Raw genomic sequence first — 16221 nt, 5'->3', positions numbered from 1 at the left:
TGTCCCAAGTGCTTGGGCCCCTGCACCCACATGGGAGACCTGGAAGAAGCTCCTGGCTTCTGATCAGCCCAGCACTAGCCGATGTGGCCATCTGGGGAGTGAACCAGTGGATGGAAGATCCCTATCTCTGCCTCTCAAAGTATTTTAAAAAATGAAAATAAAAAACTACAGTATCAATACTGCATTGGTTGTTCCTAAAAACTTGTCTCCAGTGGATAGTATTTTTCTCAGTGTTGCAGAAAGGGTGACACTGTCTCAGAAAAATGGCTACTTAACAGCTCAACTCTTGTGCCCATTCACACTTAGCAGGTGGCCTTGTACGCTGCTCTAGGGTAGGATTCAGGTTAGCATCCCACCTGTCTCAAGCTCTGTGTGTGTATGTGTGTGTGTGTGTGTTTTAAGATATTTATTATCTGAAAGGCAGACTTACAGAGAGGGAGAAGAGATCCCTATCAATCTGCTAGTTGACTCCCCAAATGGTTGCAATGGCCAGGGCTGGGCCAGATCAAAGCCAGGAACCCGGAGCTTCTTCCAGGTCAACCACATTGGAGAAAGAGCCTAGAACTCCACCTAGGTCTCCCATGTGGGTGCCAGGGGCCCAAGCGCCTGGGCCATCTTCCACTGCTTTCCCAGGCGCATCAGCAGGGAGCTGGATCCGAAGTGGAGCACCCATATGGGGTGCTTAACCTGCAGCTACGTTCTTAAGCCAGTTGTTTAGTAACGTCCTCTCCCTCAGGAATGATACCTCATGTTATCACAGGGGTTCAACAGGGTAGACCCAGGGCACCGCTTAAGCACTTGGGGCTTGGCTGATCAACTGAGGGATTATTTCGTCACCTGCCTGTTTTTGAACTCAAAGCCACCGGCTGCCTGCTCCCTAGAGCACCTCTTGTCCAGGGACCACCTGGCCAGGCCACAGCTGCGGGCGGGCTCCCAAAGCCCCCACCTCCACGGCCTATAAAACTGGCCGGCCACAACCACCCTGGCCAGCAGGGCCCTCCGGAGCGGCCCCCACCAGCCAGTCCAGTCCCACTGCTGGCAAGCCTCCCCCTACCCCCATCTGCGGCCTCCACCAGTGACATCCCAGCTCCAGAGAAAGCAGATTCCACCCTCACCTGGAGTTTTATTTCTGCTCTTCCTGTTCTCCCAGGATCAGGAAAAGGTTTTAGGTAGCCCCCAGTGTCCTCAGAGCTGGGGCGCCAGGCTGTTGGGGTCCCCAGCAGCGGCCCTCGTCCCTCACGCACCAGCTCAGCCTGCTGGGGAGAGGAAGCAGCCCACCCTGGTCGTCAGGGTCCCACACGGGGCTGGGGCTGGGGCCGGGTTCTTGGGAGGACCACAGGCTCAGCGTCCTCCTCCCAAACCCAGCTCCAATCTCCAGGCAACTGCTGCCGCCTCGGCTCGCCCCGCCCCCTCGTGCTCTTAAAGGGGCCGCCGCACCTTTGCATTCCACTAGGCCCTCACTGATCTTGAGGGCCAGGAACTGTTGGCCTGAGTTTTTCCAGCTCTGGTTAACACAGCGGGGCCTCCCTCAGCAGGTTCCTTCAACACAAAACGGGGCTAATCCAGGCACGCGTTTTCCATGGCAGCCATGCACAAATCACCGCAAACATAGTGGCTTGAAGCATCACGTTTATTATGTGACAGCTTTGTTCAGCAGTCCAGTGTGGCCGGCTCCTTCCGAGGCTCCAGGACAAAGTCCATTCCCTGGCCTTTCCCAGCTTCAAGCACACCTTGGCTCCTGGCACCTTCCCCTGGCCTCAAGGCCAGCAGTGTGGGACTCTGGCCAGCGGGAGCCGTGGGGCCCCTAACACAGCTGCAGAGACCCCTCTGCCCTGCAGGGTGACAGAGCCGCAGCTTCTGGGGAGGGCACACAGCCCCCTCTGGGATGCCCGACCCCCCAGCACGGTGGCTGACAGCTGATAGCTGACAATTACTGCCAGTCCTGTTCTGTCTGAGGAATGCTGCCCCGGGCCAAAAATGACCCCGTTCCTTCCACTCTTTGCACAGTTCAGACGGGACGAGATTCCACGAAAACGTGTCCCACAGCTCACAGCCCAAAGAAACAAATCCCAGCACCCCAGGCCTTGTCCCTTCCCTGCTTGGGACAGCACGCTGCACACAGGGGCACAAGTGAACGGCGAGAACCCAGCCCCATTCACACGATCCCCCGGGCTCCTTGGATCATTCCTTTTTTAAAATCTGGTGTGCGTCACAGTTCAGAACCATTGACTCCACAGGACCTTGATTTTAAATTTACGAAATTAAGCCGATAGGAGCTGAATCATCAGGGTTGACGGGCGCAGATCAAAATACGTCCAGCAAGAGCGGAGGCCTGAGTAAGTGTTGCTTCTTCTGTAGCACACTCACACGCACACACACACTCGCACACGCACGCACACACACAGAACCCCTGCGAGCAAGGCTCCCCACGCTCTGAACAGGTTCTCGGGGCCTAAAGCAGCAGGTTAGCTGTGAGACAACACGAGGGTTAACTGAGACCCTGTCTCCTAAAACAGGAAAATCTGCCACGAGACGAGTCAGAGTCACTTCTGAGAAAGGACAGCCAGATTGGCGATGTGCCGCAGGGTGGGCCTTCCGTGGGGACAGTTCCAGGGGTGGTCCATCTCCCCCATGTGGGTGACAAGCTGCTTCATCTCGCTGGGGTTCAGGGCGGTGCCAATCATCACCTGAACACGAGACACAACAGTGCAACGCTGTATTGGCTGTGTCAGAAACGCAGCTCCCAGAAGCACTCCTCTGGAGTGAGGCTGGACGAGGGCACAGCTCCGACGTCCCCCGCGCCACCTTCCCCGGAGGAACCCTTCCGCGCATGCAGGCCCTCCCTGGCTGGCCCCAGTGTGGTGGCACCACCTCCACTCCAAAACGGGTCAGGACTGACTGGACTCCAACCCCTGCTGGCAGCTCTGCCAATGCCAACGCGTGCTCCCCCGACCCTGCCTTCCCCCTGAGGCCCACAGCCCTGGGGGTCCCCTCACACTGGCGACAACCAGCAGAGCCCAGCCCCCAGCTCCCACCTCACTAGGGCTTGGAGACTGGAAGGTCAAGATGAGGTCCTCCCCTGAGAAATCCCACAGCTGAAGTTGGCTCCCGGGCCCTCCTCTAACTAACTCCGCCCTTCCGTAACCATCTCAGGACTCCTGTTACTTAAACTTCCTGTCTCAACTTTTACTGATTTGCTCATGAGGCCGAGAGACACAGGAGACAGGGCAAGGAGGGAGGGAGGGAGGCGAGGAGGAAGGGAGGGGCCTCCATGTGCTCCATCACTCCCCAGATGCCCACCAGCAGTCTGGCTGCACCAGGCCAAAGCTGGGAGCTGGGAACAACCCAGGTCTCCATCACGGGTGGCAGGAACCCAGTTAGCTGAGCCATCACCGCTGCCTCCTAGGGTCTGCACCAGCAGAAAGCTAGAGTCAGGAGCCACAGTCAAGGGGACGGTAGTGTGGTGCAATAGGTTAAGCCACCACCTGCAACACTGGCATCCCACATGGGTGCCAGTTTGAGTCCTGGCTGCTCCACTTCTGATCCAGCTCTCTGCTAACATGCCTGGGAAAGTGGTGGAAGATGGCCCGAGTGCTTGGGGCCTGCACTCAGGTGGGAGACCTAGAAGAAATCCCAGGCTCCTGGCTTCAGTCTGGCTAGCCCAGGGCATTGTAACCATTTGGGGAATGAACAAGTGGATGGAACATCTGTCTCTCCCCACCTTAAAAAAAAAAAAAAAAAAAAAAAAAAAAAAAAAGCTGGCCAGCGCCATGGCTCAATAGGCTAATCCTCCGCCTTGCGGCGCTGGCACACCGGGTTCTAGTCCCAGTCGGGGCGCTGGATTCTGTCCCAGTTGCCCCTCTTCCAGGCCAGCTCTCTGCTGTGGCCCGGGAGTGCAGTGGAGGATGGCCCAAGCACTTGGGCCCTGCACCCCATGGGAGACCAGGAGAAGCACCTGGCTCCTGCCTTCAGATCAGCGCAGTGCGCCAGCCGCAGTGCACCGGCTGCGGCGGCCATTGGAGGGTGAACCAATGACAATGGAAGACCTTTCTCTCTGTCTCTCTCTCTCACTGTCCACTCTGCCTGTCAAAAAAAAAAAAAAAAAAAAAAAAAAGCCAAGCAGCAGACCCAGGCACTCTGACGTGGGGTCTTAGCTGTGGGGTATGAGTCTGCCACACACATCAGCTGTGACCTCCAGTCCTGGTGTGCCTGAGTTCCAGATGCCCTCACTGAATGTCCAACAGGACCGCAAACACAACGGGTCTAATACAGAGCTCTCGATCCCACCCACTGCCCGAATGCCACCAACCTGTCACTCCTCCCTCAGAGTCCTGTGTGGGGTCTCAGTCTCCTCTCCCCAGCACTCCCAGGGCAAAGGGCACAGGCTCCTGGCTCCCGACCCTGGGGAGCCCTGTCGAGGCACTCGGGGCAGCCTCTGGCTCCACTCTCACCCCAGGCCTTTGCACTTGCTGCTGCTGCTGCTTCTGTTCCGGATGTCTGTGCTCCAGGGGGCCCTCCTACCCCAGGAAGCAGGCTCGAGGCCACTGCTGCAGACAGCCCACCCCTACCAGCTCCAGAAGGGCCTCCCTGTCCTAGTACCTCTGTGTCCCAGCTCCTGGGACAGGGCTGGCCCCACGAATAAAGGTCCTGGGCTTTCGTGCTGCTCAGAGTCACTTTTGGGGACAGCAAGTGAACCCTCCACCACTGCCGCAGCTTTCCAACACCTACCCGAGCAGCAGCAGGGACACCACATCGAGCCTTGCGGGATCTCCGTCTACCTGTGCTGTCGTCACCCATCACGTCCCTGCACCCGCAAGCCAAGAGAGCAGCACTGAGGCAGTGAGGGGAGTGGGAGGGGAGGGTGAGGGGCCTGCTGACAGCCACGACCCACGCGGGCCGGGGCGGGGGCTGCTGCGGCTACTCACGGACTTCCGGCAGGCTCTGGAGGCAAACATCTGGCGGACGCGCGAGGGCCGGCACATGACCCCAGGGCTGTCGCTGAGCATGAAGATGAGCTCGTCTATGTCCTGGGGCCCGAAGGTCCAGTTTTTACTGGTCGGCAAGGAGACCAGCTTAGCCCTTTGCGTGACTGGAGCTGAAAGGACAAGATGTCGAGAAAAACCCGTGGTTTGAGAAAGGTGTCTCCCTCGACTGCTATGCCGGTGACAAACGTTTGAAAGAGAGGCAGACACAGACTTCTTTTGTGGGGAACCTGTCTCTTTTTATAAAGAGATCCATCTAAATGAACTCAGAGATAGAAGCCAGTTCTTAAAAAAAAAAAAAAAAAAAAAAGATTTATTTATTTATTTGAAAGTCAAGAGTTACAGACAGGGAGAGACGGAGAGATCTAACTGCTGGTTCACTCCTCAGATGGCTGCAACAGCCAAGGCTGGGCCAGCTCAAAGCCAGGAGCTCCTTCCTGGTCTCCACGTGGCTGCAGGGGCCCAAGCACCTGGGCCATCTTCTGCTGCTCTCTCAGGCCATTAGCAGGGAGCTGGATTGGAAGTGGAGCAGCCGGGACTTGAACAAGCACCCAATTGGGATGCCGGCGTCGCAGGTGCCTTTGTCACAGTGCCAGCCCCTGGATGCCAGCTCTATCAAGACATGGCTGTGCCGTCCTAATGGGTGACTTACCAGCTTCATCGATGACGAAGTCAAAGCCATTCTTCCTGAATATCTCCAGGTTCTCTAGCAGAATGGCTTCATTCACAGCGGTCAGGTTGAGAGCCTGAGGCCTGGAAAACAGAGGAGAGATTCAGAGCGCATTTGGAAGTCCGACACGGACTCGCAAAGCAGGGAGGAAACCAGCACAGCCGTGCCGCGGCACTCTGAACTCATCCCAGCAAACAACCGAACTACACCGTGCAGCTACAGGCAGCTGCGCTGCTCAGCTGTCACAGAACTGCCGAGGGGTTCCTGGGAAGGCCTTTCTCCTTTACGTTCTATTTCACAGCTTAGGGGAACTACAAAAGCCACCTGCTCTCTCCTTAATCTGCCATTCCACCCCAGTGACCTGTTGTTGTTCTTAACCTCTAAGAGTGACAATTTAGGGGCCTGCACTGTGGTAAAGCAGGTAAAGCCGCCACCTGCAGTGCAGGCATCCCCTATGGGTGCTGGTTCAAGTCCCGGCTGCTCCACTTCCGATCCAGCTCTCTGCTGTGGCCTGGGAAAGCAGTGGAAGATGGCCCAAGTCCTTGGGCCCCTGCACCCACATGGGAGACCCAGAGGAAGCTCTTAGCGCAGCTCCGGCCATTGCGGCCATCTGGAGAGTGAACCAGCAGATGGGAGACTTCTCTCTCTCTGCCTCTCCTCTCTCTCTCTCTACCTCTGCCTCTCTGTAACTCTGCCTTTTGAATAAATAAACTAAAAAAAAAAAAAAAAAAAAAAAAAAAAAAAAAGAATGACAATTTAAGGGTGGGCGTTTGGCACAGCAGTTAAGACTCCACTTGGGATGCCTGGGTTTAAGTCCTGGCTTCGTCCCCGACTCCGGCTTCCTGCGAGAAAGCAGATGATGACTCAAGTAGCTGGGTCCCTGCCATCCACACGGGAGACCCACTGTGCTGGGTCCCTGCAATCCACACGGGAGACCCACTGCGCTGGGTCCCTGCAATCCACATGGGAGACCCACTGAGCTTCCAGCTCCTGGCTTTGGCCTGGCCTGGCCCAGACCAGTTGTTGTGAGCATCTGGAGAGTGAACCAGAGGATGGTAGATCATCTCTCTCCCTGCATTCAAAATAAATACATAAAAATATCTTTAAAAAACTAATTTAGGGGCCAGTGTTGTGGCACAGATTAAGCCGCTGCCTGCAACACGGGCATCCCCTATGAGCACCAGTTCAAGTCCTGGCTGCTCCACTTCCAACGCGCCTGGGAAAGCAGAAGATGGCCTGAATGCCTGGGCCCCTACACCCATGTTTGGGACCCCGATGAAGCCTCCAGCTCCTGGCTTTGGCCTCGCCCAGCACTGGCTGTTGTGGCCATTTGGGGAGTGAGCCAGAAGATGGAAGATCTCTGTGTCTGGGTCTGTCTCTCTGTCTCTCCATCTCTCCAGGTAACTCTGCCTCTCAAATCAATACATAAATCTTTTCCCAAAAACTCCAACTTAACAAAAATGCTGTTTTCCCTCCTCCCTCACAATAAAGATGATGTAGAAACAGAACACACAGATGGCGTGCAGGCTGCCACCCGCTCCTCCCTCTGCCTGCTTTACTGATTGCTCATCTCCCCTGCTGGACTTCCCACGAGCTCTGTCTTTACGACAAACACCCTACAGGCAGGAGACCCCATGCTGTACAAACACAGCCTCCTTCTCTACCCTCCCGGAACTAACAGATCAGAGGGCAAAGACAGACACTGCACAAACGAATCAGCTGCACCTACGGACAGTGAAGACACCAGTCAGATGATCAGTGAGCAGGACCCAAGCCTGGGGTCAGAGAAGGTTCTGCTGGGAAGTGACCACTGCACTGCCTCCGGGGTGGGGGGGGCACACGGGACAAGTGTCCAGGGCAGAGACACCTGTGCAAAAGCCCAGGGCCCACATAAAGACAGATTCACCCTGAATGCCTCAGGCCAGTCGGGGGAAACGGAAAGCTGGCCACAGTGGTCAGGCCTGGGGAGCAGGAAGAGGGTTAGGGAACGAGGGCCCTGCCATGCAGGACGTGGTAGCCCGGGACAGAACTGTGGTCAGTCACCATCCCTTCATCCTAAAGTGTCCGTCTGGGATCCAGACTGGTCTGTGACTAGCTGGGGTCGACCTGCAATGCCACCTGAGACCTTATTCATGCACAAAGGCTGAAAAACAAAGACCTCTGAAAGAGGAGCACCCTATTCCAGGATCAGAGTCACTTACCCAGGCCCCTACTGACCCTGGAAACAGAGCCCACCCTCTGCACAGGAACCAGAACCACTACCAGCTGAGTGACCGCTCAGAACTTTTCTGCACGCGAGGTCTACTTCTGCGCAGGTCTGAGTTTACTTGTCCGTTTGGTTTAATTTTCCCAAATCAAAACCCTTGGTCTCTCCTTTGAACTCTGCTTCAGCCCTCTGGCTGACGCAACAGGGCATCCCACCTCCTGGGCCAGGGGTCCCCATGAAACACTCACTTGGACAAAGCAGAGGGGGACGCCAAACCCTGCAGTAACATGAGCCACTGACACTGCCCTGCGACGGGGAAGGACTGAGACCCGATTCTCAACGCACAGACTGCCTGCTGCACACACGAATACGACGGGCTATACGCTGCCCTTCAGCAAAAGGACTTTCTGGACAACCGGTGGTCAGTGGTTTTTAGCGGGTAAGCTGTGCCACCTTGGGTAGTTATTTAAGCTCTGCGTGTCCCTCGGTTTTATCACCTGTGAGAGGGAGGCGACATCAGTACACACCTCACAGCTCTGGGAGGAGTAAGTGACCTAATACGCAGGAACTGCTTCAGCAGTGCCGCGCACACAGTAGGCACTCAATAAAGACAGCTATGACCACTATCACACAAGATGGTCCAAAAAAAAATCTTAGGGATGCGTACGGTCAGGGTTCACGTGGACGGAGAGATACGACGTGCGGACACAGACACAGGCGGGCGCACACACAGAAGCTGGCAGACAGAAGCGTGGGGGCAGTCTGGGAAGCAGCCCTGAGAAGGCCGGACGCAGACGGACTCACGCTATGAGCCGCTGGCCCTGCAGGACGGTGTGCCGCTGCAGCATCTCGAAGTTGTACTTCTCGTCCGTGGCGTGCTGGTCCACTATGAAGAGATCCTCGTGCAGTTTGGTGATTATAAACCCCAAGTTGAACTGGCCAATGATCTCCATCTCTGCAAACATCGCTTTACTGCAGGCAGAAAATGTGAATCACAGAAGCATAACAAGATTACTTTCCTGATGGTAAAGCAGAACCCTGTGATAATTTCTTTAAAACAAGGACAAAAACATAGAGTGACCTTAACCATCCCACTTAGTTTTAAGATTTACTCATTTGAAAGGTAAAGAAAGGGAGAGATCTTCCCTTCAGTGGTTCACTCCCCAGATGGCCACAACACCTGGGGCTGGGCCAGGCCAAAGCCAGGAGCCTGGGACTCCATCCGGGTCTCCCACGAGTGGCAGGGGCCCGGGCATTTGTGCCATCTTCCACTGCTTTCCTAGGTGCATTAGCAGAGAGCTGGATGGAAAGTGGAGCAGCCAAGACTTGAACCGGCGTCCCATTTGTAGGCGGCGGCTTTACTCGCTATGCCCAAGGCTGGCCCCAATTTTCTTCCTCTCTCTTTTCTTTCATTCATTTAATGTGAGCAACAGAGAAAAGAGAAACAGGGAAAACCCATCCACTGGCTCATTCCCCACGCTGCCTCCCAAGGTGCACACCAGCAGGAATCTGGAATTGGGAACACAGCCAGGACCCAGCCCCAGGGACCCTGACATAGAATGTGGGCATCTCAACTGCAAGGCCAAACGCCAGCCCCCCACAACCCATCTCCCAAAGACAGCATTAATCACACATTTACCCAACTCCCCAGATAAGACAGTAGTTACTATTACCAATCTGGGATACATTCTTCCAGATCTTTGTCGACACACGGATTCTTGGGGGAAAAGAAGGAGCCTGAATTCCTCGGACCGCTCTACTTTTGTCACATGAACAAGGCACTGCAGGTATTTTTCCAGATCCACACGTACAGACCTGCTTCGTTCTTTCATGGCAACATGTGACTCCTCCGCGTACAGGTGCCAAAACTGGCCTGACAACTTCTCTGCTGAAACTGCTTCCCATTTCAGTAACGACACAAAGCTGCAACACACATACACACACACACACACTCCTGCACCTACACCTGCCCACTCCCGGTCTCACGACTGTCACTGTGACAGGACGTCTGCAATAGTGGATGCTCCCACCAACAGCGTCCGAGAGCACCCCCTGCCCAGTGCTGGATATTAGTGCTTCTAACGTACACCAGGCTCAATGCCAGGTGCACCCAAAATCCAACACCTTTACAAACATGACAGACAGAAACCAGCAGACGAGGCGCAGGCACCACCCTGACCCTGCACACGAGAAAGTGACACTGCGTGTCTGCAGCCGCTGCACTCTGTGAAAGCTGGTTTTTCTCAGCCATCAGCGCTGCCCCTGAGGCTCCCTGGGCCTCACACAGCGCCTTGAGCTGAGGAAGACAGGAGCCGAGGCCAATGTTGGGGGCACCCGGTGCTTGTGCTCCTCGCTCCTGCGTAGCCACAGGCTCCCGAGGCCCCTGCTGTCGTTGGCACTCCCTCACGGTCCGCCACAGGAGACGGTCTGATCAGCTGTGCCACTCTGCGTGCCATGGATTACCAACCTCCCGTTTCCCAAGGACCAGGAGCTCAGCACCAAGCTCACGGCCAGGTTAACCAATCCCCAAAGCCTGGCTTTGAGGGTCTCCTTGAACCAGTTCCGTATCAGTGAGAGTCCAATTAAGGGTTGGAAAAGCCACATCACTGATGTGAACTGCAGAGTTCACGGGGAGGCTTGACGAACTAGTGAAAGGTGGTTAACTTCTAAGACAAGAGAGTGGCAAACGGGGAAGCAGCCGTGACCTCCGGGGATGAGGGAGCGTGGCTCCCAGGACCAGTGGAAGAGGCATGGAGTGGGAGTGGCTGCTGCCCTCAGACGGAGAGAAGCTGCCACGGTGAGCGATGCAGTCTGCTGGCTGCCCTGTGGGAGGAAAGGGGGGCACCAGCAGCAAGGAAGAGCTTCCTGGGCTTCACCCCGTGTGTCCTTCCAACGCCCTCCACTGACAGTCTCAGTGCTCCAGGTCCTGAAGGTGGATCTGGCGCCCATGCACTGGGAACGGGCACAGATCCCACCTCTCCCAGCCGCCTCCAGGTCCCCCAGGAGAGCCCATGCTGCTGGCTTGGAGGCCCAGGGCGCCAGTGTCCTTGGCAGAGCCATCTGCTACCACACAAAACAGCATCATCTGACTTCAACTTGCCATACTGAGGTGTCCCTCAAAATAAACGTCGCCTCTCTGTCTTTCCTGGCTGCCCCATCTCACCTGAAACACGTGTCTTAGGAAAAGAACATGCCACACAGCAGGCGTGATCTGGGAGCTTCGAACCAGTGCCAGGGCCGCAATAGGTCAGGGTGCACAAAACCACCTGCAGGGACCTAATCAAAAACACAGGTTCCTGGGCCCCCAGTTCCACAGGAGCAGGACTGGAGGACGGCCCGAAGTGCTGCTACTCCCTGGGAGCTCCCTAAGTAATCCACCACCCACAACAGGAGGAATCAAGAAATGCTTGACTCATTAAAATTGCTGTTTTTGGGGAGGCTGGTACTGCGGCATACCAGGTAAAGCCCCAATCTGTAGTGCGGGCATCCCATGTGGGCACCAGCTCAAGTCCCGGCTGCTCCACTTCTGATCCAGCTCCCTGCTCATGTTCCTGGGAAAGCAGTGGGAGATGGCCCAAGTGCTTGGACCCCTGAACCCACAGGGCAGACCAGATAAAACTCCTGGCTTTGGATCAGGCCAACTCAAGCTGGGGTGGGCATGTCGGGAGTGAACCAGTGGACAGAAGATCTGAAGATCTAACTCTGCCTTTCAAATAAATAAAATAAATAAATTTTTAAAAATTGCTGTTTTTAAAAATCACAGCTAGGGACAGACATTGTGGTAAAGGGGCTTAAGTCATTCTTGGGACACCTGCAACTCATAACAGGGCACTGGTTTGAATACCAGCTCCTTTTTCTGCCAATCCAACTTCCTACTAACGCACCTGGGAGACATCAGACGATGGCCCAAGTGCTTAGGCCCCTGGTACCATGTGGGAGACCTGGATGGAGTTCTGGGTCTGACTTCAACAATAAAGACAACACAAAACAGCACTACTCGCCATACTGAGGTGCCACGGCACCAAACGCCCGCCCCACAGTCTCCTTTCTAACAGCCTCGGAGATGCAGTGCCCAGGAATAAACCCAAAGTGGTGAAAGCGCTCCACAACACGGATGAAAGAAACAGAAGGGGACACAAAGAAATGAAGAGTGCTCGCGGCCCGAGAACCAGTACTGTCGGAATGTCCACAGGGCCAAAGAGGTGCACCAATTTCAAGCGATCCCTATCAAAGTACTTAGGACATTATTCACAGAAGTAGAAAAACAACCCTATGAAACCATGAATAAAACCCTGCACAGGCAAAGCGATCACAAACAATAAGAACAAAGCAGGAGACGTTACACCGCTTCTTTCCAAGCAGCATCCACTAAAACAGCATTGCCGCCGTGGGATAGCGGGTAAAGCCACCACCTGCAGTGCCGGCATCCTCTATGGGTGCCGGTTCAAGTCCCAGCTGTTCCACTTCTGATCCAGCTCTCTGCTATGGCCTGGGAAAGCAGTGGAAGATGGCCCAAGTGCTTGGGCCCCTGCACCTGCATGGGAGACTATAAAGAAGCTCCTGGCTTTGGATCGGCGCAGCTCTGGTCATTGTGACCATGTGGGGAATGAATCAGCAGATGGAAGACCTTTCTCTCTTTCTCTGCCCTGCCTCTCTGTAACTCTGCCTTTCAAATAAATAAATAATCTTTAAAAAAAATAAAATCTCTAAAAAAAGATAAATGTATTTTATTCCAGTCTATTACCACACAAATTGATATATATTTTAGTATTTTTATACTTATATATAAGGAATATATATTTAGTAAATCATAAATGAAAAATTATTATTCTATTGAGTGCTGATTCTTTCAAAAAAAGATTTACTTATTTATTTGAAAGACAGAGACACAATGAGGTGGGAAGACAGAGATCTTCCATCCTTTGGTTCACTCCCCAAATGATCCAAATGGCCGGAATGGCCAGGAATGGGCCAGGCTGAAGCCAGGAGCCAGGAGCTTCTTCCGGGTCTCCCACGTGGCTGCAGGGGCCCAAGGACTTGGGCCACCTGCGGCTGCTTTCCCAGGTGCCTTAGCAGCGAGGTGGATTGAAGTAGAGCTCTAGTACTCAAACCGGCGCCTGTATGTCGATGCCAGCATCGTGGGCTGCAGCTTCACCCCCTATGCCACAGCGCTGGCCCAACTCAATAAATCTTTAAAAAACAAAAACAAAACACTCTGCCTTGATCCCGTATCAGAGTGCCTGGGTGTGACTGCTGGTTCTGGGTCCCAGTTCCAGATCCTGGCCACTGCAAACCTCGGGAGGCAGCAGTGGCGGCTCGTGCAGTGTGGTCCCTGGACTGAGTGGCCAGCTTTGGCTCTGGCTGCACACAGCCTCCATCACTGCTGGCATCTGTGGAGTGACCCAGCGGGTGGGGGCTCTTTGTGTCTGCCTCTGCCTTTCAAATAAATAAGCTGAAGTGGGAAAAAAGTTAACATGATAGAGAGGCCATGAGAAGCATCTATGAATGGAGAAAGCATTCCCAAGCAGGTGCAGTATTAGAACGGGAGAGGAGGGGAAGGGGCTGCAAGGCCATTTGGGATGCGCTGAGTCCATGGTCAGGGAAGTCTGTGGAGCTGGGCAACCCTCACGCCCAGGCCAATGGAACAAAGTGTCCGAGCACAGCAGGCAGAGGTGCCAGGTGTGCAAGGACCCACGCGGAAGCCCAGCGGTACCTGATCTCCTTCCTCAGCTCCTCCTCGGCCGCCTGGTTGTCCCCAGGGCAGATCTTCGCCCGGAACCTCCTGTAGTTCTGCTCGCCTCCACCTGGCTCTTCTCGGTGAAGCAGACGCCTCACCCGTTCGGCTAAAGAACTCATGGAGAAGTCGAGGGGCACCACTCTCTTAGGGACTTTCACAGCCACATCAAGCTGAGACGCCGGCCCGCGGGGAAGGTCCGGGCCGGAGGGAGCGCCATCCTTCTTCCGACGCTTGGCGCTCGGGGATGAGAGCTCAGCAGGTGCAGGCGGAACTTGAGCGCGTTCACACTGCTCGCGGCAGTTCCCGTTGGATTCTGTCTCACCCTCGCAGGGCGACACGTGTTCCCGCGGGGGCCCGTCTTCCGGGGAGTTCACTGCACAGTCCAGGGCGCAGAGCCCTTCCCCTGAGCTGGCTGGGGCGCTGCTGGGCCCAGGGTCCTCCTCTGTGCCCGCCAGGCCTTTGTGGTCTCCGGAGCCCTTGATGGGACTCACAGCCTCCGCCCGAGGGCCCGGCCAGCCTCTGCCGGGGCCAGGGCTGGGGCCTGAGGCGCTAGGCGGTGGCACTCCCGTCTCCCGCGGCCTGCATCTGGGACTCAGGGCCGGAGTCTTTGGGCCCTGAGCCTTGTTCTCTGCTGTGTGGCGAAGGGAGAAGGCCTCTCTCAGTCGGGAAACAGATACTGCCCTTCTCTGCTCCCCTCCTGGAGCCCCCAGCAAGGCAGGGCTACCCTGCTTCCCGGGCAGAGGAGTCTCCGTTTCCGCTGTGTGCACTTTTATTAAGTTACCTAAGGGGACAGCAATGGGGAAGGACGTCAGAGACTGCACCAGGATGGGACAGGCGGCTCACAAAAGAACACAAATGGCTAAATACAGGATGCTGTTCCACGACCGCCACCCGGCAGACACAATATGACGGCCTCAGCACTCAGCGCGACCGCAATCAACAAACGTTGACAAGGATGGGGTGTTCAAATGCTCATTGACGGAAGTAGACCTGGCACAACCTCCTCGCCCAGCTCTCTGGGGACGTCTCCCAAACCCACGCGTGGGCACCCAGCAGTGTTCTTCCCTCCGCCAAGTGAGGATTCTGGACCCACACAGCCCCTCTCCCACATGACCCAGACGCACGCAGCCAATAGACGGCTGTGCGGTTCTGACCAGGCCGTGAAGTCACAACCCTGTGTGACACTATGGACGTCACCCGGCTCTGTGGCCAGCCCTCAGCGAGGCCTGCACAGGGGTGACCCCACGGAGAACAGCTCAGACTGCCGGAAACGCTCTCCTCTACACAAGGAAGGAGAAAACTGGCAAAAACTTCAAATCCAACTTTTTCAGAATTCTGGAAGTTCATGAAAAGTTGGGGCACACTTATTCAAGAAAAATGGCCCAGTCCAGCCCCTTCTTCTCAGCCCTGCACCAGTCCCGAAAACCATCCGAGATGACTGCGGTCAAGTGGCAGCAGCGGGTGGGGGCCGGGCTGGGCTGGGCAGGGCACCCACCCCAGTGCAGGACCATCCCACAGCACCCAGTGCTTACAGGGACACCACCCGCGAGGCTGCCTGCGTGGTCCTGGCTCAGAGTTCATGGTGCAAAAAGCCCTGTCCTTGCGGGCCTCTGACGAACGGACGCAGGGCAACTGGGGAACTCCACAGCTGGAGGCGCTGGGTGATGGGCGGGCAAACCACGGCCCAGCCATCAACTTACAGGACAAAGCTGGAGAATGACAGGTTCACAGGGACTCATATCTGGCAATCTGGAGGCCACTTGCAAGCCTGGGAAGGACCTGGGACCACGCCAAGCTCTGCACTCCGCAGGCGCTCTGTGAGCAGGGAGTGGAGGCTGAGGCAAGGCTGGGCACTGAGGGTGGGCCCCAGCCAGCACAGAGTCCCCAGCAAACACCAGGGTTCAGGCATCAAAGGAAACCTCTGGCCAACCACTAGCCAAACAACACCCTAACAGGAAACAGAGTTTGGTGGCCATACACTCAAGACAAAAGAGGCTTCACAGAGATTTTTTTTTCTTCAGAATATTCAGCAAACGACAAAAAGAAACCCTGGCAAGGGGAGAGGATCTGAACTCTGGGGTGGCCACATTCTGTGATTCAAGATGCCCCGATTTCAACAACAACTTTATGAGACTCACAAAGAAACAAGAAAGTGTGGTGGGAAAAAAAAGAGTCAATGGACATTCTTGGAAGGACTTAACTGGGCAAATATCTTTTAATTTTATTTATTTATTTATTTATTTATTTGACAGGCAGCGTGGACAGTGAGAGAGAGGGACAGAGAGAAAGGTCTTCCTTTGCCGTTGGTTCACCCCACAATGGCCACCGTGGTCGGCATGGTGCGGCCAGCACACCATGCTGATCCAAAGGCAGGAGCCAGGTGCTTCTCCTGGTCTCCCATGGGGTGCAGGACCCAAGCACTTGGGCCATCCTCCACTGCACTCCTGGGCCACAGCAGAGAGCTGGTGTGCCGGCACCGCAGGCAGAGGATTAGCCTAGTGAGCCGCGGTGCTGGCTTGGGCAAAGATCTTAAAATCAGCTGTTTTAAATATGTTCAAATATGACACCATGTCTACAGAAGTAGACGTAAAAAGGTAAACCAATTAAAAAAAGCTATTCTACCAAA

The 16221-nt window shown here is 55.3% G+C and overlaps 2 protein-coding genes across 17 annotated transcripts in view; both read right to left on the bottom strand.

The window, feature by feature from the left end:
- The window catches only part of RSPH10B (radial spoke head 10 homolog B), a 44403-nt gene extending 43151 nt beyond the window's left edge, over positions 1 to 1252 (bottom strand). For all 4 annotated transcript variants that reach the window (XR_016225787.1, XR_016225786.1, XM_002723079.6 and 1 more), the window contains exon 1: positions 1116 to 1252. The gene's annotated coding sequence lies outside the window, so the exon portion shown is untranslated. The remainder of the gene's footprint in view (positions 1 to 1115) is intronic.
- Positions 1253 to 1611: 359 nt separating this feature from the next.
- The window catches only part of PMS2 (PMS1 homolog 2, mismatch repair system component), a 31113-nt gene continuing 16503 nt past the window's right edge, over positions 1612 to 16221 (bottom strand). For 12 of the 13 annotated variants that reach the window (XM_051838970.3, XM_070064385.2, XM_017339083.4 and 9 more), the window contains 5 exons: positions 13572 to 14376; positions 8663 to 8830; positions 5635 to 5735; positions 4926 to 5095; positions 1612 to 2687 (listed from right to left, as the gene is read on the bottom strand). In XM_051838970.3, the coding sequence (XP_051694930.3) occupies positions 2544 to 2687; positions 4926 to 5095; positions 5635 to 5735; positions 8663 to 8830; positions 13572 to 14376 (1388 nt within the window). In that variant the 3' untranslated portion in view covers positions 1612 to 2543. Of the gene's footprint in view, positions 2688 to 4728; positions 4805 to 4925; positions 5096 to 5634; positions 5736 to 8662; positions 8831 to 13571; positions 14377 to 16221 lie in introns of all 13 variants that reach the window. The other variant, XR_007916485.3, reaches the window with a different exon arrangement.

This window comes from Oryctolagus cuniculus, chromosome 19 (assembly GCF_051225735.1).
Source record: "Oryctolagus cuniculus isolate XC-2025 breed Fujian yellow rabbit chromosome 19, ASM5122573v1, whole genome shotgun sequence".
In the NCBI taxonomy this organism is placed as follows: domain Eukaryota; kingdom Metazoa; phylum Chordata; class Mammalia; order Lagomorpha; family Leporidae; genus Oryctolagus; species Oryctolagus cuniculus.
This window is presented reverse-complemented; position numbering and strand designations above follow the sequence as displayed.